The following is a 22,342-nucleotide window of genomic DNA, read 5'->3' as shown; positions in this document are numbered from 1 at the left end:
CCCAGCTATCTTCAGACTTGGATCTACCATTGTCTGGTGGGAGATAGGAGATACAAAATTAGAAAGCAACTCAACAGAGCAAAACCAGTTGATGTTGAAGAAGATCAAATATAGCAATAGCAAATTTAAGAGGCTTTGAATTGAAGATGCTGGCATGAATAATAGTGGTGGCACAAGCCAATAAGCAAGCTATAATCGTGGCATGCAGGTAAGAACAAGTTAGCAGCAGCAACTCAGAATAAAACGGGTTATTCAAGCTCACAGCATTATTTGTGTCCAGAGAACAATTTAAATAGCGAATGACAATGCAATTGCCTCGACAGCTTAGGCCTATAAAAACACAAAACCTGTTTTCTCAAATACATTGCATAATTGATCCTGATGCTGAGAAAAAAACAAAAAAATAAAGAGTGCAGCCACATACCCAGTCAGTCAAAGAAACTACAGAACCACCTTTCAGACATTTCGATTTATAAGAGTACTAGCCCTAGTTCCGAGGGTCTCAAGGCATGCCTTATGCGGTAATTGTAAAGGTAGTAGTGTAGTTGCCCATCACCTGGTCCAAATTTCAGTTCTTTCAGGAAAGACTCGTTATGCATGACATCCAATGCATTAAAAACGTCAAAATCCTTCTGCTTGGCAACAATCAGTGCATCATTCATTAACTGAAGCAATGGAGTCTTCGTGCTAACATTGTAATATGAATAAGCAGCTTTCAATGTCGAGTGGTTCTGGTTGCCAAGAATAGAGGATGGAAGAGTATAGAAGCTGCAGAAGTCAGTGATCTCATGAGTCTCTGGGCTCTCAACCAAGTAGCTATCAACCACGTTCTCGGTTGGAAGAAGCCAGTGCTCCACATCATTTTCATCAAAATCCGGAGCAACAACAAACTGGCTCAAGTAATTTCTTAGCAACCTCGTGACAGCAGGCACATCACGAAGTTCCATATTTCTAAATCCAGGGGTGGCAGGGGAATCTGGTAACTTGTAAAGTTTTATGGTCCGGCTCATTGTCATCCTTGCACCAAGCCTTGAAAAGCCAACATCAATAAGCTTCTTGGGGTTCAAAGACCTGTGCCAATACTGGCAGGTTGTTATTGGTGTTGGAAGAACCACTCCAGCAGTGTAAGCAGCCTGCCAAATATTCTCTAAATGAACCCTCCTTGTAACCTCCTTAATCATAACAGGAGCAAGTCTCTTGGATCGAAGCTTCTTATGAACACATAAGAAATTAATCTCTGCCATTTTCACAACTTCATCACGCACCCGAATCCTTGCAGGAACGCCTGTTATAAAAGCAACAAGCTTCTTCGAAGTTTTGGCACGAACTCCAATGTGCCAGCTTCGATAATAGCCCGGGGGACGCAAAGCCCATGTAAGAAACGCCTGCGAGTAATTAAACCTGAACATGTTCTCATCGTCCTCAACATAGTTGTTCTTCAAGAGATTGTAAACCTCGTCGCAAGTCTTATCAGATTCCATGTCACAGGTGGTCCATTCATACTGACTAGGGAGATTGTAAGGTTCCTGTTTAACTTCAGAAAGCAGGGTTGGAGGCTCGATGGGACCTTCAGGCAGATTTGAGTCACCAATGTCTTTGAATTGACCAACAGGTTGACTTTCCCAAAACTTGTGTGTCTTGCCTAAAGAAACCGAGTCCTTAAACCTACGGACTATAGTTGAGAGTGAACTATTTTCCTTGGAAACTGGGTTTGTCTCAGAATCATGATCAGGGTTATCTTTCGAAGACCCAGGTAGTGAATTGTTATTGTTATCAGCCATTTCAGCAAATCAAGTTTCCTATCAAACAAAACAGATATAATTATCAAAGTAGAAGAGAAAAAACATATCTAACAGCGAAGCGAATCCAGACACCGCACCGCAGAAAAATCAAATCATTGTATTAAGAAACCAAAACCCACCCAGATGCTATTTTTGTTTATAAGATCTGTTCATCCTGGCAGGCACATGAACAAACCACAGAAAAACTGACAGATCTACAAGACATAAGCAGAGTGGTGTATAAAATACCTTCCTTCAAGGAGCTACTGTAGACCGACCTATTTCTTGATGATTTCGGGAGGAGTCTCCAAGGCGATGATGTTGCTAGGAAGATTTGGGAGGCGACTGCAAAAGACCCTGCTTTCTTGCTTTGGGGATTTTTAATAGGAGAAGAATTCCACGAGGAGAGGGTCTGATTCGCTTTTGATTTAAGTTATACTCTGCACCTTATACTTCCTTTTCGATCAATTGCAACCCTATAATATACTTTCAATTTGTCATTCAATCTTCCCTATTGCCGTCACCATTGTAGCCAACGTTAAATCCTGTCGCTACCTTAATTTAAGAAAAATCAATTAAAATCTCAAAAACAAAATTAAATTTTTGAGCTTAAATTATTGACATTTTACCACTTTAATCCCAAATAACTATTTGAAAATAACAAAAAAAGAAAAGGAAAGGAAAACAGTCAGCTTTATTGACAAATAATATATTAAACTTTAAATTTAGTGCAGTGCTCTTCATCCAATTAGACATATTGTTACCACTTTGTCCTGGGTGGAACAATATTTTTTTTTATGTAAAAAAATAATAAGTATAAAAAATTTCAAGTCTAAATTCATTGGCTAAAATAGTAATTTAAAAAATATATATAAAAAATAAAACATAGCAACAATAAATAAATTGACAAAAAAAAACAATTAAAAAAGAATATAAAGAACCACACCCGAACCTATCTGGATTATCAAACAACATGATGAATTTAACTGAAAGAAAACCAAAACAAAAGGAGTCAAACTTCAAAAAAAAAAAACATCAGCTTTAAAAAAGAAAAAAAAACAAAGCAATCCCAGGTGAACTCCAAAACCTCATTTAATCCATAAAACCTGCAGCTTGTTAGATCAAATATTCGAGTTCAATAAAAAAAACTTAAATGTCATCTAATTTAATTTTGAATGATGGAATCATTGAAAAAATTATTAATAAAAAAAATACAAAAGAGAAAAAGCAAAAAAAAAAAGGGCTTAAAATCAGACAGAAAAAAACAAAATAAAGGTGAAATTAAAAAAATTATCCCAAAAAAATTGATAAAATAATTAGAACTAATTTTTTGACATCAAGAGATGAAATTGAGAAAAAAATCAATAAAAAAACCATGCAAAACAAAAAAAAAAGTAATTAAAAGAATTATGACTAAATCCAACATAAAAATAAAATTAAATTAAATATTAAGAGATGAAAATGTAAAAAGCCAATCAATCAAGAAAATGATTTAAAAACAACAACTAAAAAAACATGAACAAATTTGACACAAAAATTAAATGAAAATAAATGTTTGGGGTGAAATTGTAAAAAAAAAACAAATCCATCAAGAAAACAATTCAAAACAAAACAAATATCAATTCAAAGAATGAACACCAAATTTAAAAATAAATTTTAAAAATCAAATGATCAAAGATGAAATAAAAAATATAACCTAATTTCTTCAATTTATACTTCTAGAAAGTAGCAAACATCCCTCATCCTAAATTCTAAACAATAATTTCATTTCAACAAAATCAAACATAAATTAAATATACAACCCATATATTTAATAACAATATAATATGTTTATCTTACTCATAGGACTAGAGAGTGATGAGGGCTCGGGGCAACGGTGGATTTTGAAGAGGAAAAGTCCTAGAATGCTCGAAGACTAAGATGAGTTCAAGTTTTTGGAGTTTTAAGGGCGAAAGAACAAGTAATTAATGAGTTTTTTTAGAAAGAGATGGGTCGTGTTTGTTTGCGTTCTTTGATATGAAAATGATTAAATTTCATGACATGTCACGCTTCTAAAACACAATATGTCAATTTGTTACTATTTTGAAACACAACAATCTTTTTATTGCTCTTGAAAATAATGATATTTAATAAATATCATGTGTTTTGAAATATGAAAAGATAAAACTATATTATTTCACCAAATTTTTTTAAAATAATGTTATTTCATCAAAAAATTTTAAATTATTAAGCTTATTTAAAAAAAAAATCAAAAGAAAGCCATTGCTAAGGCCAATAAGATATGCCAATCATTCACTTTCTTGGAAAATAAATTAGAGTATATTTGTTTTTGTTTTTTAAAAATATTTAAAAAACAATTAAGATTTTTTTATTTAAAATTAATTTTTTTATTTTATTTTAATATATTAATATAAAAAATAAAATAAAAAAATATTATTTAAATATATTTTTAAATAAAAAATATTTTAAAAAGTAACCATTACAATAATATTAAATTACATGTTATTAATATCTCAAAATAATAGTAAAAATAACAATCTATCTAGAAGGCCATAATAAAGGTGCATACATACATGAACTTCAAAGAAACAGAAAAAGAAGAAGAAGAAGAAGAGCTGAAACCTATCCTGGTCCCTGCCTTCCTGCCAGTCTGGTTAGCAGCGTATCCTCGCTTCCATGAATAAAGAAAAAAAAAAAACCTAACTGACTCTAAATCTCGATTTTCTTTCAAAAAAAAATAAAATTAAACATTCAAAATTTCCATCACCCCGGTCCCCACGCTTCCTTCTATTTATAAATTACTCGCATTTACTATCAACCTCTTATTAACTTTTTTTTTTTATGTATAAATTACAGGCTTCTAACTTTTATAATTTTTATTTTTGATACACTGCATTTCAGTGTATCAAAAAATCATGGCGGCGTTAGAGTCTCCGGAGAATCATATAAAGGCAACTGCAACATCAACGGCAACAACATCATCATCGACGACGTCGGATCTTAACTTCTCCGTTCGACGGAGGTCTACTACTGTCACGGATTCACCTTCGACGGAGATGATGGAATCGGAGGATTTGAAAAGTAATGGTAAAGAATGCGATAAGGTTACGAATGAGAATCGATCGGACATTAAATTCAATTATCGGCCTTCAATGCCTGCTCATCGTGGTGTTAGAGAGAGTCCTCTTAGTTCTGATGCTATTTTTAAACAAGTATGGATCGTTTAAATTCATTTTAATTTGCGTTTTATGGATGGATAGATTTTAATAATTTTGTCTTTACTACAATTTTGTGGCTGCAGAGTCATGCAGGTCTCTTCAATCTCTGTATAGTTGTGCTTGTGGCTATAAACAGCAGGCTTATCATTGAAAATATAATCAAGGTTAGTGCTATTTTCTTCTTCTTCCTTTTTTTTTTTTCCTGTAACAATAAAAATCTTGTGGCATGCTCTCTCAAAATTTAAAATAAAATAATGTTAAGAGCTTTTTTTTTTTTTTTGCAGTATGGTTGGTTAATTAATGGTGGATTTTGGTTTAGTTCAAAATCATTAAGAGACTGGCCCCTGTTTATGTGCTGGTAATATTTTGTTTTCCAATTTATTCTATCTGACTGACGAAGAATGTTCTTTTTTTTTTGTTTGGTTTCAAGTCTGAATTATTGTTACTTTTTTTTTCCTTGACAAGAAATTTGTTATGGATTATTGCTTATATTACAGTCTTAGCCTTCCAGCATTCCCTTTCGCAGCCTATCTTGTTGAGAAGCTGGCATATCAAAATTATTTACCTCAACTTGTAAGTGCTAAAATGCTGATTATTCTGCATCTTGCCATTAATAGAGCCGGCTTATTATAATTGTTCAAATAAATAACTCACGGCTCATTGTGGAGCCTGTTTAGTTTGAAGCTAACTTTAAGTTTAAAATTGCAGGTTGTTGTTTTCCTTCATACAATCATCACCACAGGATCACTTTTATATCCAGTTTCAGTAATTCTCAGGTTGATTTTATTTAGTTTTCCATTTTCTTTTTAGTTATCTATTGCGAAGTTTAGTGATGTATAACTGTTAGTTTATCAAATTTGAAAATTAATAGCCTCTATGCTGCTCAATGAATTAGATTGTTGTAACATAAAGTGTAATACTTTTACTCCATTTGAAAATTGCATGCCAATTGAAAATCAGATGTGCTAAAAAAGTGGAGTTCATGTTTAGGAAGATTCTATAAGACTCTTTAGGTTTCATGAGAGGCAGAATTGTCAGGTTCCATGATAAACTTCAATTCAATCATCAATCTTGGTTATGGTGTAGCCTTCGTTGATAGAATTCGGTGGTGATATCAAAGACGAATGCAAAAGGAAACACTATTGTTGGAAACTCACTGTGAGGATTGAAAGATATTGATAACTAGCTTATGACTTGCAGTTTGCACAGATTATGGTCTAACATTGTCAAACAATTGATTTGAAAAATAATACAAAACAATTGATAACATTAGAGCATGAAAGTGGTCAAGTTTCCTTTAGATAAGAGAAAAATGCAGTATAAATTGCACAAGCACTAGGCTGTGTCTATCTAACTGTAGGTGTTGAGTTTACTTTTGGTTGTTCAAATCATCTTTGTGGCAATTGATCTGTCTGTAGATTTTTTAGTTCTCTGATCAGTGGTTGATAAATTTGTAGTGAGTTTGTGGTGAATAAATTTGAGTTAACAAATTTAGTTGTCATATTTCCGCAAGGCTTTTTTCTCTAGCTTTTGGAAGCAATGTTGCCAACAATTCATGTATGTTCTGTATCTGTCCTTTTGCATCTCCTCATTATTTCTCTCATTTTGATGAAGTTATTAACTTTATCATTTATCATGCTGTGTAACACAGCATTTAACTTTTTCGATGACATCAGAACAAATGCAGGCCCCTGCTTTTCATATAGATTTCAGATATAGATTAATTGAAAGTCTTCATGAGTCTCACCTCGGTGAAAACATTTATCTAACTTGATAAGAATGTAGTTTTATGCAAAAATCATTCAAAAGAGTTAGCATTAGACTCTTATCTCTGATAGAGTCTTTTGATTCGCTACTTCTACAAACCACAATGTATCCCAAGTATTAAGCTGTCGACCGACTAAATTAACCATATCCCAATGGAAAAGATAGTTCAATACACCATTGCCACACACTTTTGCTCATTTAAACATGAATCTGCCAATATTGCCATGCGTGCCAAAATTATATTGTCTTCATCTATGTTGAAACAATGGCTTGGAGAACATTTTTATCTTAAGCTAACACAAAAGGTTTAGGGAACTGGATCTGAATGCTTCTTCCATATCCCATTTATCATGCCATGCAAAATAGGATGCCTTCTTCCCTAGTCAAAACTGACAAGAGAAGAAAAATGACCCAACCTTTTTAATAGATATTGAAAAACTAGGATAAGCAATGTTCCTCTCTAGAAAATTTGCCCCTAAAATCCACTTCGTGAATATCTTCAGTGATCAATCTGCACAAGTTATCATTCCACCATGAACCTCCAAAGCCATTTTTCAAAGAGAGCCTGGTTGAATCATTCAAGTGTTCTTTATCTTTCATGGATGTAAAGGATTGTAAGAGCCTTTGGGATGTGTTATGTTTGGGGTGATATAGAGCATGTTCTAGTTGGTTGGGGCAGGATTCTGAAATCTTAGGAGATCATTGCCTCTTACAGTGATCATTGTGGGACATAAGTTTTCTTGGACACCTTATAAATCACTGCTTCTGGGATGTGCATAGCAGTACCAAAAAAAGCAGTTAAAATCTTGGAATTACATTTTGGTAACTGAAATTACCTACAATTGTATGAATTTTCCGAGTTCCCAACCCTCAAGCATCAGAATCTGTGCAAGTTCGTAAACTCTGCAGTTCCATTTCATCAAGTACACCCCCCCCCCCCCCGGCTCTCTCTCTAATGACATGAAAGTGCGGATAATTTATTGTACAGGCATAAAAAATGAGTTCTTTGAAGCTGATTTTTAATCTTGTTGGACGTTAGCATGCTTAGTCATTGGATGTTAACAAAGACACTTAAATATTCTTGGGTAATTTGTGCAGGTGTGATTCTGCTTTTCTATCTGGTGTCACGTTGATGCTCTTTTCTTGCATTGTGTGGCTAAAATTGGTATCTTATGCTCATACAAACTCTGATTTGAGAGCAATTGCCAAGTCAATAGATAGGGTAAGTATATTTGAAAAAGCTCAGCAGGTGCGTGGTTTTTCATGTGAAAGCTGTTGCATTGCGTCCTACATAAGATTGTAAATTGAAGAATTGAGAAAATATGTGCTAGAAGCATCAAGTAGACGTGTTATCATCTCTCTCTCTCTCTCTTATCTTCCCATTATCATTTTCATTACAAATTCAATATTTCTCTTTATCAAATTTAATCAATTGGTTTCTCTCAGTCATTATTCACCGAGGTCCTGTTTAATTTCAGGAAGATGTCCCATCCATTTCTCCTTATGTGGGTAATCCTTATGATACTTACTTTAAGAGTTTGGTCTACTTCATGGTGGCTCCCACATTATGTTACCAGGTAATCAGTCATGTTTCTTCAGCCCATATATGAACAACTATATGCATTTTCAGCTTTTTATAAACTCTTATTGGTTCATCTTGTATTACCTGATGATATTTGATTTATTTCCAAAAATTCTAGAGGATACATTGCAATGAAAAGACTTTTTTTTACTTACAAGAGAATAAAAGAAAGAATGAACTTACTAGGATATATATGTTGAAAGTCACCCTGCATGCATGGAATGAGAGGAGTCCTGCTATAACAATCAGGTTATACTCCTGTACATGGAATTATTGGTGTACAGTACCTTTTTAAACTTGAGTTGTGTGATATTCCCACATTTCCTAATGGTAGACAAATGTTCTTATGTTATCTCTGTGTATGGGAATGGATGTGTTCTGAGTGTCCTAGTTGCATAGATCGGTCATTTTGTCTCATTTCCATCAATTCTTATGATTTTAGTACATCCAAGCAGTTTTATCCTTCGGCGCATTTTATTATTCTTTCCTGGTCTCGAGGGTTGGGGCTTAATGCCCAGCATTTTATAAAGAACAATTCTTTTCCATGTCTGGATAGAAGACAGTGGATAAAGACCTTGAATTTTGACTCTGTTCTAATTGACCAAATTTACAAACGTTTTGCTCACAAAATCTTGAAACACTTGGGTCTTGGGACCATGCAGGACTGGCAGTAATTACCCATACCCTGAGCTACATATGCCATGCTATCACTTAATGCGTAAAGAAATAACTACTTGTCTCCCAAATACCATGACACACAATACAAATGATACACATATAACAGGGGACGTGGATTTGTAAATAGAATCTAACTTTTATGTTGTCATAAATTTCTTAAGACTAGTATTAATGTAGGGGTCTCTATTCTGGTTATGCTGTGTTTTGTGGTCTGACTTTATATATAGCTCTTGCATTGTGTTTGTGTGGCTATAGCTTGTAAATAGGACTTCTGTCACTATTTTGTGGCTGCCATGTCTTGCCTTTGTTATCGGATTCTCTAATCTTTGCCTTGATGCATTGTCATTGCAGTCGAGCTATCCTCGCACTGAATCTGTTCGAAAGGGATGGGTGGTTCAACAATTTGTCAAGTTAATAATATTTACTGGATTCATGGGATTTATCATAGAACAAGTAAGTAGAATTTCACATTTAAACCAGTTCTGAGTGCTCTCTCTCTCTCTCTCTTTTTAAATAAAGGCATGCATTCCTGACATATTTGGTGGGCATAATTCTGCAGTATATCAATCCTATTGTTAAGAATTCACAGCACCCCTTTAAAGGAAATCTCTTGTATGCCATTGAGAGGGTCTTGAAGCTCTCAGTTCCTAATTTATATGTATGGCTTTGCATGTTCTACTGCTTTTTCCACCTGTGGTGAGTGAACTTTTCTTTCGCGTTTTATGAATAATTTCCTCTTTGTTAAAGAAATTCCAATAATTGCCAAAATTTTCTTTAATTGTTTTTTTCATTAATACCATGAAGCTTGTTATAGCTGTAGTTAGTTTGCCTCGATGGTGTCCAGTGAAGATTGTTTTGTGGAAATTTTTTTAGATCAATAGTGTTATGTGTAGTTTCATTTAGTTGCAGTGGAGTTGTAAGAATCCTCCATTGGACACATTTACTTCAACAACTATTGACTGCATTCCCTTGAAAATGTTTTTCTTATAACTTGTCCAACAAGTAACAACTTGCATTTCAAATTGTGTGCAGATTCCGTTGTAGTGGGAGTAATTTTTATAAAGTGTGCTTATTAGTTTTGTTTAATGCATAATTTTATTCACCTAGCATGATTCCTGAAGCTTGGCATATTCCTAGAAATGTACACTAGGTTTCTTCCCTCCCATAAAGGGGGAATTGTAGGACCAGGTTCATCTCTTTAGTTTGAGTTGAATACTGTTTTGCAAATGTAGGTTAAATATACTTGCCGAGCTCCTTCGCTTTGGTGATCGGGAGTTCTACAAGGATTGGTGGAATGCAAGAACTGTTGAAGAAGTAAGAACTCATATTCTGGAAAATGTTTTCCTCTTGATATATTGATAAAAAATTCCTTGCTTATCATCTTTACATTTGCAAACGTGATTTTGGATTTGTGGCTTTCAACAGTATTGGAGAATGTGGAATATGGTATGTTTCTATACTTGAAATTCTTTATTTTATCTTAGATTCTGAGGCTTGATTGTTTATTGGTAAATTAATATTTTTTTTCTTGTAAAATGAATTCCATGGAAAATGAATTTTAGGAAAATGGATTATTTTTGGATGTTTTGCTCTACCATGGAAAATGAGGTTGCAAATATTTTCCAATGCTTATTGTGCAATGAAAATGACATTCTTGCCTTTGTTATCCATTTTTCATAATAACATTCTATTTATAATTATCGTTATAATATGACATGTTGTATATTTTCTAACAAAAAGTATTTTCTTATCTATATATTATGTGTAAATGTATTATATATAGGGATTTGCTAACCCACTCACTCTTTAGGCGGACTAGTATTGTGCCCAAATTTTTTGGACATTGTGTATTGTAATTATGGGCTTTTCTTAATCATCTCTAATAGAGATAATATTGTCATTTCAGTAACCCCGACTTTAATTATCAAACATTGGGGCCCAGTTTATTCTCTCCTCCCCTCCCCATTCTTTCTTCCTTTTTTTTTTTTTTCTTTTATAGTCTGAATAAATCATGAGCAATAACACATCATCATCACTTCAAGTTTTGCTACAGAAATTGTAGTTAGAAATGGACTCTAAAGTGGCCTAACTGCTAAATCTTCATTGCTTTGTTCAGTGCTTCTGTAGGCTTTCAAATTTAAAGAATTAAGGAAATACTATTCCAATCTTTTTGTAAAGAAGCACTATCTTCACTTTCTCAAGCTGTTAATCTCTCTCGTTTTTTCTCTTCATCCAGCAACGCAATGGCTATCCCATACTCCCTATCTTGTATTTATCTTTTTGCAATCATTAATTCTCAGAAATGGATTTGATATAAAAACCTTCCTCATTGCCTTTGCAGTGGCTATTAGAGAATGATGATAAAAGGAAAATAATAAATCAAGGAGAAAGAAAGATGGGAGAGAGAGAGAGAGCAAATAACAAAAAAAGAAAAAGTAAAAAAGAAAAAAAGCAAGGGTACCAGATGGCAGTACTATCCCAGTCACAAGAGATCAATAAAGCTTTAAATTAAGGGTACATTATGTTTTTTTTTTAGAGAAGGACAATGCTAACATGCTCGAAGGATGGGCAGGGTAGGCTAGCAAATCCCTTGTATTCAATTTCGATATATTATATATGTATATTTATATTTTAATTTCCTATAAAATATTATATAGATTTTTGTAATTTGTCAATACATTGTATATTTTAATACAATAAATAGAGTATTAATACAAGTATAATACATGTATTATGGAAGAATAATGAAGTAGTATGTGATTTTAGTTCGTGAGCCCTAATGAATGTGTTCCAACTCTTTCAAACCAGAAAAAAGGCTTCCTCTTTTAAAGCTTCTATTTTTTTTTTATCGGAAAATGAATTATGTTGACTAGTTGTCTAAAGTTCCTCCAAACATTAGAAAGTCAATAAATTATGGGAACGCCTTCAAAATTTTATGTGATGGATCAATATGGTCAATCATGAACTTTGTGTGTTTTAGCAGTCATGTGTTCTGGAATACATTCTTGTTTTAAATCTATAACATGAATGGTGTGGGAATTCTAACATGTGCCTCCATAGAAATTGTTTTTATAGATGTTTAATTGGTTCGGGAGTCTCAAGAGGATAAATGCTATTCCCATTTAAGGTAGAAAATGGAAAATGTCAGGGAACTATGGAATTGGAAAAAAATGAATATTTGATCTATATGAATTCTTGTTATGTAGTTTCCTGGTTGGCTATTGGATCATGAAGGTATAAAAGTTGCTATATCTTCTTATTGAAATCCCAGCCATGGTTACCATGTGCTGTTTGAATTTAGTTGTGGATCAACATTATGACTGGACAATAAGATACTTCTATTAGTTGCAAATCATTCTATTCGAATGAAAGTTGTGTCAAGATAAGGATATTAGATTGAAAGTCTTCAATTTCTATTCAATCTTTTGTCCATGTCGTGGAAAAGATTTTATTTGTTGATGCAATTGTCAGCAATACCATGGTAATTAGTTGCTGTATAACCTATCATTTTGCCCTTGTGTTTGTCCCAATTATTCAAAATTATCCATGTGTTAATTTGTTCAGTAACTATATGTTTGTAAAATTGGTTCAATTGTGGTCTATAGTTAACTTCCTTCCATTTGTTCCATTAATTAGGTATGACATGGACAAACAATTTCTATATAGGATGAAAATTGGATCCCCATATCAAATGAATGATGTTTAATGAACTAAGTTGAAATGGCTTAGAGATCCATAAAAACAAAAAGATTCGCATGTGATTTGATCAAGATTTGGAAGGGTTTCTAATTATTTTAGGGAAGAAGCTAGAATTTAGATTTTGGGTTGACAGTGGCTGCGTTTCATAAATAATAAAGAGAGGCACTTGAGCAGCTTACAGCTCAGGTGAGAGATTTTTTTTTTTGTTTTGATCGATCACATGTAGGTCACATGACATCATTTACATGGTATATGAGTTCAATTTTCATCATGTGTGGAAATTATTTGTTGTCATACCCAATTAATTGAGCAATTGGATGACAATTAACCATTGAACCTAATTGAGCCAATTTTACAAACACGAAGTGTTATTAAATAAATTACCAACATAGGGGAAATTTTAAAGAACTGAGACAAATACAAGGGAAAAATGTTTAAGCCAGTTAGTTGCTTACAAGTGTGTTCATACGGTGCTTTTATATATCGTTTGCATTCTTGTTGTAATGTTGTAGTTATTATAACGAACATAAGATGTGCTGCTTATGAACACACACGTAAACAGAGACTGGTTGGTCAAGCATACCTCTAATTGAATCCTACCTGTCTACAGCCAGTTCATAAGTGGATGGTTCGCCATATCTATTTTCCATGCCTACGGAATAAAATACCGAAGGTAACTTCCCTTTGTCTCCATGGACTGTAAACTACACTTGATTCGTTAGAAAGTAAATGAACATTTCTTCTTGCTGTATTTTTATCTCTGCTTTTGTCATCATAGATTTTCATTTTCTTGTTCTATGATGGAAGCTTTATAATGTGACCTATGGATTACAAGACATGCTATAATTTGGTTTATCTTGCAATTTTTTTTTCTATTGAATCTTCTTTCCAACTTTCTTTTTATTTTTCTGCTAATTCCACAAAGAAATCAATATTACAAGTATAAACTTTAAACTCCTATTTATGACAATTGTTGACAGCAACTTTTGGAAGAAGGATGATGCATGGAATATGAAGGGGGTTGTCTTAGGTTTATTCTTATTTAGGGCTGTGTATTATTAACCAAGCATGTCCTGGTGATTTTATATTTTGTTAGACAAAAACTTAATAGAGATACTCTCTTGGCAGTTTCTCACAATTTTTCTTTGTTGTTTTTTCCCATATCATTGCAGGGGGTAGCTATACTTATTGCCTTCTTAGTTTCAGCTGTATTTCACGAGGTATTATTGGGTTGATTTTTTATTTTTGTTATTCGATGCCTTTTATCTTGAATAGTTTATCTCATAGCTGGCTTATATGTTCACATAGAAGATCAAATTTTTGCATGTTTATTTGTTGGTTATAGAAGTATCTTTTTTAGGAAGCATCAACAAGGATATGAATACAATATGATACATATGTCAATGCGTTATGTTATATGTATTTATTTTAGGATATTTATTTGTTGCTTGAATCGTTATATGTTATATGTTTACTGCCAGTCCTGATTTTTGCATGTTCCCAAATAGTTTTTTTTTTATATAAAAAGATATTTATTTTTCTTTTTAAAGGATGGGATGGTCAGGATGATTATGTTATTTATCAATGCATTATTAAGCTAAAAACAAATATGATCTACTTTTATATTTTTTATGTAGTTTCTCGTTAATTCAAAATATATAAAACTATTTACAAGATGGGAAACCATAAATTAGTTTGAATAACGCCAATAATAACAATGTTAAGATTGCATTTGTCACTATGATAATATTCATCAATTATTATCCATTTCAAAAAAAAAAATCATTTATTATTTATAAATCATACTCTCTGTCCTAAAAGGATTGTCATGTTTGACTTTCTACAATCATTAATTGACATGTCATATCACTATTCTTTATCACACTTTTCCAAAACACCCTCAATTGTATGCCTCTTACAAAGTGGGTTTAACTAGGGGTGTTTTAGGAAAATACATGACTCAATGTTTTGATCAGAAAATCAGTTTGTGATGAACAAAATAGAAAACCAGACAATCTCTTTGGGATGGAGGGATTATTATATTAATTTGATATTATAAAATGAAAATGCGCAAAAACTAATTGGTAAAATTCAATTTGCAACCGAAATTGTAGTAATGATGTATCTGTTGGGATTTGCCATTATTGGGCAACCTACTATAAGGAGTAGGGTTACCATTTGTCAATGGTAGTTGCACCCACCATTGACAAATGATCAACCCATGTGCAACTGCTGTTGTTAAAGAAAAAGAGCCACCATACTTGCCTATTTATAGGCATACGTGAGAGAGCAAAATGCAAGAGAGGGGTGAGAATGTGAAGAGTGTAGAGAGAAAGTGAAGGGCTGCAATGGCAGCAGCTGCAAGTGCAGCAATGAGAGCTGGGAGTAGAGTTTGAGTGAAGTGATCCTCCTCCTCCATGTATTTGTTTTGTATCCTTTCTCTAATCTCTAATAAAATGGACTCTCTCCCGTGGATGTAGGCGGTTTTGCCGAACCACGTTAAATATTGTGTCAGTGTGCTTAAGCCTCCTCAGAGCAACTATCAGTATACCACCGGTCCGCGCATGAGGGAGTCGGAATCCCCTACAATGAAGGAGGAGGATCACTTCACTCAAATTCTACTCCCAGCTCTCATTGCTGCACTTGCAGCTGCTGCCATTGCAGCCTTCACTTTCTCTCTACACTCTTCACATTCTCACCCCTCTCTTGCATTTTGCTCTCTCACGTATGCCTATAAATAGGCAAGTATGGTGGCTCCTCTTCTTCAACAACAGCAGCTGCACATGGGTTAATACATTTGTCAACGGTGAGTGCAACTACCATTGACAAATGGTAACCCTACTCAGGGTAGGCTGCCCAATAATGGCAAATCCCAACAATCACCCCTTTGACATTTATATGGGCAATTGTCCTCTTACTTCTTTAGCACATGCTTGCATCTTGCAGCTCTTCCAAGCTTACCATTCTGAGAGCATCTGTGGCCGAGTTTACAGGTACTCGCCAAACCTTTCAATCACCAGAGTTACCAAAGCACACCTTTTCTCACACAAAAGGATCACTACAACCAGATGGTCTGCCACTTCACATCTGAAGAGTGTTAACGCTTGTCTCTGGGACACTACATTCCCCTTCGAGCGTATCAACCATGCTCGGTTTGGAATGATTCATCAAGCCTTACACCAAGGCTTGCAACACCCCCTCAAACGGAAATTTCTATTTCCAAGTGCGACAGTCATTATCTGAGTATCTGAATATGATCATGAGCTCACCACTCTTCCAAGAGTCTACTCATCCAGGAGTTGCGTCTGCCCTCTGTTCCACCTTAGGAACCACGCCTTCTTCTCCGTGAGTCTCTCGCTCTTAGTCTCAAGAGTCCAGGTAGCTCTCCACCTTCACCTATGGGGGCAACCCATTAAAGGTTGATCCATATGTGTCTTGATACTGAGTATTACAATGCCTTCTCTGAGCTCACCACCTTGACAAGAGTCAACTTGTTCCCAGAACCTGCGCATGCCCTCTGCTCCTTCATAGCAGCCGCGTCTTAATGCTCCACAAGTCACACTTATTGTCCAAGGCAAATGTCTTCTAGCTCATTGATCTTTAGCATGGGGGCAATATCCATGAAAGTCAATCCTGCATTTGTCTTCATACTCATCATAGCCACTTCATTGGCTATACACATGTCCACTTATATCTAGCCATCACATTGGCTTCGGGGCGTTCTGAACTGGGCTCATATCATGGCCCTCACACCTTCTCTAAGGTGTCTCCGCTCGTCGTCATACGACGGTCTGAACTGAGGCTCCTATCATGACCCTCACACCTTCTCTAAGGTGTCTTCGCCTGTTGTCATGAGGTAGTCTGAACTGGGGCTCCTATCACGGCCCTCACACCTTCTCTCTAAGGTGTCTTCGCCTTTTATAGACGGTCACATCCTCCTTCATCTGAGATGCTTCAAAGTGGCTCTAAAAGTCTCTACCATCATGTGGACTATGAGAGAGATCACTGCCACTGATTACATAGAAAGAGAAACTTGTGGTATACTCTTCGCAATCCTCCATCTCGATTTCTATGTTTGGAGCTTCTGTGCTTTTCTGCTTGACAGCTCCACATACACCAACTCTCTTTGGTGTCTTCGCCTTTCATCATAGGCGGTTGCTTTATATCACAGGCATTTGCACACCCCCTCAATTAGATGCCTCTACAACAGCTCTCTTTCCATCCTTGCATACATTGGAAAGGTCTTCGCCTGTTATCTTCATCAAGAGCATAAGAGACTTCATGTTGTACAACTTCTACATATTCTCTGCTCTGAGCTTCATTTGGGAACACTTCTTCTCCTTGCACCTGTTGTCTCATTACAGTAGCTCCTACGGGTACTTCTGCACAATCTCCATGTGCCTTCGTGCAATTTCTGTTCTCCAGATTTCTCCCTATTTCTTGCTTATGTTTGACAGCAGCTCATCCTGTCACAACACCTGTCCAAGTCAAAATAGGGTGTCAATCTTTATCCCCTTACTGTATTCCTCTTCCATTATCAGGGTCTTCATCAATTCTTCCCTCGAGAAATCATAGTCACCGAATCTAACTTCTTTGGAGAAATCACTACTTCATCAGATCCTTAATCATACGGAACCCAACTGTTCCATTGTGCCGTCATCCTGCTAGTCTTCAACCGTTTCATTACAAACTGCTATATATACGAAAATAGTACCGTATGGATAATCCTTCCACGAAGCAAGTTCCCAGGAAAGATTGGAGGGGTCACACTGGTCCCGCTTAAAACCCAATCTCCTAGACAGAACTTCTCAGGCCATATCTATCCATTGTACTGTCTTTCCGTATATACAACCATTTGCTAGCTTTGTTGCGGCTTTCCTTTACACGTGATCTGGAATATACTGGTTTAATACATGATTTCTCAATATCTGGCGAGACTACCAGTGCTTAGATTCGTCAAGATTGGTCTTCATCAGTTTCCACTCTTCACCTCAAATTGTACACATGATCGGGTGTCCAGAGTGTCCCAATTTTGCCTTTCCTCAAGGCAATTAAAATTCTCTCAACTTAACAGTTCAGCACATGTAATTGGGTAAACATGTGCACCTTCTTCTTCATCTTCATCGACCACCATGAAGACCATCGGATGCCTCCTGATCGGGCAATCTCTCTTTAATAATTTACCATCACCACTTTCGATCTCAAATCTCAACGATCGGACCGTACCATTGCATTTGGAACGATCAAATTAGGTGGAAACAAGTCTGAAATCGTCCAAATCGCATTTCAGACGGCTAAGATTTGATCAAAACAATTCTGGCCTGATAAACGGCCCAGATTCAATCTCAGATCCTGTTGCACGTAGACTCTGCTGCACAAAATCTTATCCCTTGGCTCAACTCCAAAACGGCTCGGCTCAGCTAAGCTCGTGGCTGGTGACGTGTCTGCTGACTGGACGCTGACATGGCATGCTGACTGTGTATGCTGGCGTCATGATGATCTCATGACGTCATCATTATCCGGGTCTGGCACGTGGGTCGGGTCGTCTGGTATTCGGGCCGGGTCGGCTTATCCGGGTGGAGAAAACGCGTGTGACGCGTGGCGCTCGTCTGTGCGCTTGGGTAGTCTCCTCGCCGGCGCGTGAGGACGATTTCGACGTCCAATTTCGACGCGGTTTTCAACAGTGGCTTTGTCTCTTCCTCCTCTACACAGTGGTATGGTCAAAACACAATTTTGACAACTTTCATTTTTGAGCAATATCAAACACCACTTAAACCATATGCTCTGATACCAATTGTAGGGGATTCTGACTCCCCCATGCACGGACCGGTGGTGTACTCATAGTTGCTCTGAGAAGGCTTAAACACACTGACACAATATTTAACGTGGTTCGGCAAAACCGCCTGCATCCACGGGAGAGAGTCCATTTTATTAGAGATTAGAGAAAGGATACAAAAAAAATACATGGAGGAGGAGGATCACTTCACTCAAACTCTACTCCCAGCTCTCATTGCTGCACTTGCAGCTGCTGCAATGGCAGTAAGGCTGCTGCCATTGCAGCCCTTCACTTTCTCTCTACACTCTTCACATTCTCACCCCTCTCTTGCATTTTGCTCTCTCACGTATGCCTATAAATAGGCAAGTATGGTGGCTCTTTTTCTTCAACAACAACAGTTGCACATGGGTTGATACATTTGTCAATGGTGGGTGCAATTACCATTGACAAATGATAACCCTACTCCTTAAGGTAGGTTGTCCAATAATGACAAATCCCAACAGTATCCATGGGGTTTTGGATACATTTATGAAAGCATTTTTAAAGTATCCCCAAGCATTCGAAATAATATTTATTATTCATTAGTTTTTATTTGGCAAGTATCCGATTTGTATTGGAGTAGTACCAGGTCAAGTATAGTATTGGATATGTGCCCAATTGGATTACATGAGGGATTTTGAATTGTACTCGTACACACTTGATGAGAAATCAAGGATTTTGCTTAGGGACTCATCACTCTTTTTTTTTCTTTTCTTTTTTTTCTCCAGTCTTGATGGGTGGAGTGATTTTTTGTTCAACTTAATGTGAATTACTTTCAACTATTAAAAGATCAGCCTTGAATGAGATGAACTTGACATGAGCGACAAATTGCACAGTGACAGTGTCATGAAAATCTAATCTTATCTTTGTCTAGGAACCACACAGTGCTGGGGACTTTGCTTTATGCTATGTCAATGGTAAAAATAATGGTAGCAACCAATTCTGAAAGTTAAAAACACACCAAGTTACGTGCTTAGTTTGGCACATTGATAACATGGATTGGTAGGTTTGGAAACAGAAGAGATCTAAACATCAAGAAATTACTGAATAACTGGTAGGCTGATCCAACTGGGTTGGGATGAGGGCTTAGTTGAGGATGATGCTGATGAACCGTCTCTTCAACTCTTCACGGAGGGTGAACTCTTGGAATGCAGTGATTGCAATAAAGTTATAGACCAACACTTTGAGATTCTATAGTCATTGCTTGCACCACTGGCTCTATTCAATAGTTTCAATTACAGCCATGTACTTGTGGTGGCATTTGATGTTAATTATCCTGCAGTTGTGCATTGCTGTCCCCTGCCACGTGTTCAAGCTCTGGGCATTTATTGGAATTATGTTACAGGTAAGATGATTCTGACCAGAGACTGCCAGAAGTTCGTTTTTAACTGACTGTTTTAAAACCAGTTTTATGCTTGCTCCCCCCGCTCCCTAAGAGAAGAAAAGGGAAGAAGGAAAAGTATCATCTTTAAGTGTGTTGAATTAGCTAATGGAAAACATGGCTTCCTCTTTCTCGTTTGGATCAGGTTCCCTTAGTGGTGATCACAAAATTTCTCCAAAATAAGTTCAGAAGCTCCATGGTATGTCCATTTCTTCACCTCTTCATCTCCCAAGCAGAGAGGTTAAAATCTGGAACATCTGATAAATAGCAGACTTCCAAACCCCGCTCTATTCCATCATGCAAAGTGTAGTCCGCCATGGTAGATGGCCATGGAGTACAAAATCAAACCCCGATGAGCAGCAGCCTGTTCTAGTCCATGACAGAATGCAATTCTTTTCATGACAGGTGGGAAACGTGATCTTCTGGTTGTTTTTCAGCATTCTTGGTCAACCAATGTGTGTGCTTCTGTATTACCATGACTTGATGAATCGGAAGGGGAAAACTGAATCAAGTTGACACAAGCGTGGTAGAGCTTGCCAAGATCAACAAAAAGCATGGTTATGGAAGTGCTTTTTCCCATGTGCTCTGCAGGAGAAATTGTGTTGAGCCGTGTTATATCGAGATGTCTTTTTTTTTTTTTAATGTCTTTGATGTACACGCAATTTTGGTAGTACAGGCACTGGGAATTAAAATGCCAAAGTGACACTGGTTTTCCTTTTTTTTTTTTTTTTTATGTTGGTTGGTTTGGTTAATCATTTCTAGAAAAATGTTAATGGTTCCTGTTCCATGGTTTGGCTTTTCAAATTCATATCCTGTTGTGACTGCGTTCAAGGTCCTCCACAACTGATGACAGTTTTTGTTTGGTAGTAGGAACTACATCGTTGACTATGCTGATGGTTGTATTAAATTTCGTTCTTTTTTTTTTAACGTGACAACAATGTCGAGATGTAATTAATGTAATCCAATTTACCTAACAAGTTTAAAAGTAATCTACATAACTGTTAAAGACTAAAAAAATACAATCTCAATGTGGCGTTTTAAAAAAAGTATTAAGATAGGTTGATTCTGGTTAGCTTAGGTTAATTTGTTATAGTCATGATTCAGGTTATTTAATTTATGTTACAATCTGGGTTATGGAATTATAATAATTTAATAGAAAATAAATTATAAAATTTAAATTAATGTAATATTGAAGAATAAAATTAAAAAAAAAACAGCAGGAGTTTATTAAAGTTAACATACCAAATCTAGGGGTGGTCATTTTCGGTTTGATTCGGTTTTTATCAAAAAAATAACCAAACTGAAATTTATTTTTTAAAAAATAAAAAATGGTTCAAACCGACTGGTTTCGGTTTGGTTTTTAGGACAAACCGGTTGAAACCGGTTTGGCTTGGTTTTTCCGGTTTTGACTCGGTTTTTTTCCGATTTGTTTTTGGTTTGGGTTCAATTCGGTTCGGTTTTTTAGGTTTCAGGCTTATAAATCGAATCCGAACCGAACCGGCCGTTTTTTTCAAAATTTTAATTGGTTTTTTTTTCACGGTTCGGTTTTTTGGTTATTTTTTTCTGGTTTTCTCGGTTTAATCGGTTTTTCAATTTTTTTGCTCACCCCTAGCCAAACCTACAACTCAAGTTATGATACTAAGATAATCTCATAGAAAAAAAAATTAGAGTAAATTATGAAGCACAATTCTTAATTAATCTAAATCATGAAACACAATTCTTAGTCAATCAAATATTAAAGGATGACAATGGAAAAAAAATCAATTAAAAAGAAAAAAAATGAGTCAACACGAATTAACTCTCTAAATCTGTGATCCTGGTTATGAGACCGAGATAATCTTATAGAAAGTAAATTAAAATAAATTATAAAGCTCAATTTCAATAAATTCAACGTTAAATGATGGAATAAAAAAAATTATTTACAAAAAAACAAAAAAATTCAAAGTCGACATGGTTTTGTTAGAAATCTGATTAATGGACACATTTAAGGCCAAAACCCTCTAAAAAACTCTATCTCATATTGAAAAAAAAAACTTTTCTAGTGTTTATATAATGGGCAGTTGAAGAGTTAAAATTAAACTCAAAAGACATCTAGATTTTTATAGGGGAAAGTACCTAAGCAATGTGTCATTTAGGCTTAAACTCACACATAAGTGCGTTGGCTCGACTCGTGCTCGGGCCTGGGGTCATTGTAAAATAATTTTTTTGACCACAAAAAAATATGTTTTTCCAACTTAAATTTGAGCTTGGATTTGGCCTATAAAAACCTTGTTTAAAGTGCATCTAAAGTAAGGTGACATTATTGGAATCTTTGAAGGCTTATTGTAAACAACATTTGCACCAAAAGATGACCAATAAAATCTTAAAGACAAAGAATTCAACCTTGATAACAATAAAAGATTCACTATTTAGACCGTGTTT

The 22,342-nt window shown here is 35.5% G+C and overlaps 2 protein-coding genes across 4 annotated transcripts; one reads left to right on the top strand and one right to left on the bottom strand.

Annotated features, from left to right (window-relative positions):
- Positions 1 to 219: 219 nt before the first annotated feature.
- Positions 220 to 2,235, bottom strand: LOC133689773 (glycylpeptide N-tetradecanoyltransferase 1). The gene is made up of 2 exons (XM_062109804.1): positions 2,031 to 2,235; positions 220 to 1,799 (listed from the first exon to the last, which is right to left on the bottom strand). The coding sequence occupies exon 2, from the start codon at positions 1,779 to 1,781 to the stop codon at positions 471 to 473; it is 1,311 nt and encodes a 436-aa protein (XP_061965788.1). The 5' UTR covers positions 1,782 to 1,799; positions 2,031 to 2,235; the 3' UTR covers positions 220 to 470.
- Positions 2,236 to 4,336: 2,101 nt separating this feature from the next.
- On the top strand, positions 4,337 to 20,846 carry LOC133689568 (diacylglycerol O-acyltransferase 1-like). 3 transcript variants are annotated; one of them, XM_062109471.1, is made up of 17 exons: positions 4,337 to 4,434; positions 4,683 to 4,993; positions 5,083 to 5,163; positions 5,284 to 5,357; positions 5,497 to 5,572; positions 5,708 to 5,775; positions 7,865 to 7,988; positions 8,245 to 8,343; positions 9,378 to 9,479; positions 9,586 to 9,722; positions 10,259 to 10,340; positions 10,452 to 10,472; positions 13,336 to 13,398; positions 13,898 to 13,945; positions 19,823 to 19,885; positions 20,067 to 20,120; positions 20,327 to 20,846. In XM_062109471.1, the coding sequence occupies exons 2-17, from the start codon at positions 4,697 to 4,699 to the stop codon at positions 20,435 to 20,437; spliced, it is 1,500 nt and encodes a 499-aa protein (XP_061965455.1). In that variant the 5' UTR covers positions 4,337 to 4,434; positions 4,683 to 4,696; the 3' UTR covers positions 20,438 to 20,846. The 3 variants fall into 3 exon arrangements, with proteins under 3 accessions (XP_061965455.1, XP_061965454.1, XP_061965456.1); XM_062109470.1 differs by having other exon boundaries at positions 4,638 to 4,993; XM_062109472.1 differs by lacking the exon at positions 10,452 to 10,472 and having other exon boundaries at positions 4,638 to 4,993.
- The last annotated feature ends 1,496 nt before the right edge of the window (positions 20,847 to 22,342 follow it).

This window comes from Populus nigra, chromosome 3 (genome assembly GCF_951802175.1).
Source record: "Populus nigra chromosome 3, ddPopNigr1.1, whole genome shotgun sequence".
NCBI classification, from domain to species: domain Eukaryota; kingdom Viridiplantae; phylum Streptophyta; class Magnoliopsida; order Malpighiales; family Salicaceae; genus Populus; species Populus nigra.
This window is presented reverse-complemented; position numbering and strand designations above follow the sequence as displayed.

What these genes read in the sequence shown, in the direction of transcription:
- LOC133689773 (XM_062109804.1), bottom strand. Translation starts at nt 1,781, where the DNA reads ATGGCTGATAACAATAACAATTCACTACCTGGGTCTTCGAAAGATAAC.
- LOC133689568 (XM_062109471.1), top strand. Translation starts at nt 4,697, where the DNA reads ATGGCGGCGTTAGAGTCTCCGGAGAATCATATAAAGGCAACTGCAACA. An exon ending in TCATTGAAAATATAATCAAG is followed by an intron (nt 5,164 to 5,283) that starts GTTAGTGCTATT and finishes TTTTTTTTGCAG; the next exon opens with TATGGTTGGTTAATTAATGG. An exon ending in TGGGATTTATCATAGAACAA is followed by an intron (nt 9,480 to 9,585) that starts GTAAGTAGAATT and finishes ATAATTCTGCAG; the next exon opens with TATATCAATCCTATTGTTAA.